General features: G+C 56.7%; 1 protein-coding gene across 1 annotated transcript in view; it reads right to left on the bottom strand.

Moving 5' to 3' along the window:
- The window catches only part of LOC104081005 (pleckstrin homology domain-containing family B member 1-like), a gene marked incomplete at its 5' end in the record, with an annotated part of 1884 nt that extends 1798 nt beyond the window's left edge, over window positions 1–86 (bottom strand). The window contains one exon of the mRNA XM_009583589.1: window positions 23–86. Coding sequence (XP_009581884.1) covers window positions 23–86 — 64 coding nt within the window. The remainder of the gene's footprint in view (window positions 1–22) is intronic.
- Between the last annotated feature and the right edge of the window lie 461 nt (window positions 87–547).

Raw genomic sequence — 547 nt, 5'->3', positions numbered from 1 at the left:
AAACCAGCCGCTCCTGCCTCACCTGCGGCTTTTCCCCTGGTTGCAGCAGCAAAGCGGGATGGGGATTCACCCTCGTTGCCCCTTTTCTGGGGGGGGATGAGCTGAGCACATGGGTTAATCGGGGTTAGACAGACGTGGGATTTCGTCATCTGGGAAACATCACAAAGGCAGGGAGGAGGAACTCCAGCCACCTTTCTTTCTGACTTTAATCTCATTGGGATTTAGGGATTATCATCCTGTGGAGGTAAGTGGAGAAATCGGGGCCATGTATGAAAACAGGCAGTAACTCCCCATGGTCCCAGTAACTTTCCACGGCAAACGACAGCCACGCTTGTTTGTTTTCCCTGCCTTGATGGAAATTAGTCCTTAATAAGGCCATGAAGTCATCGCTCCCCAGATCCCCGAGCAGAGCCAACACCCCAGGGCCAGGCAGGAGCTGTTCCATGGCCATGGCCTCCCCCATCCACCCATCAACCAGGGACCCCAGCGCCCCGATGATGGGGGCTCAGCATGCCGGGACGGCCTCCAGGACCACCAGGCTGGGTCC

This window comes from Fulmarus glacialis, unplaced genomic scaffold (genome assembly GCF_000690835.1).
Source record: "Fulmarus glacialis isolate BGI_N327 unplaced genomic scaffold, ASM69083v1 scaffold20680, whole genome shotgun sequence".
Classification (NCBI taxonomy): Eukaryota; Metazoa; Chordata; class Aves; order Procellariiformes; family Procellariidae; genus Fulmarus; species Fulmarus glacialis.
This window is presented reverse-complemented; position numbering and strand designations above follow the sequence as displayed.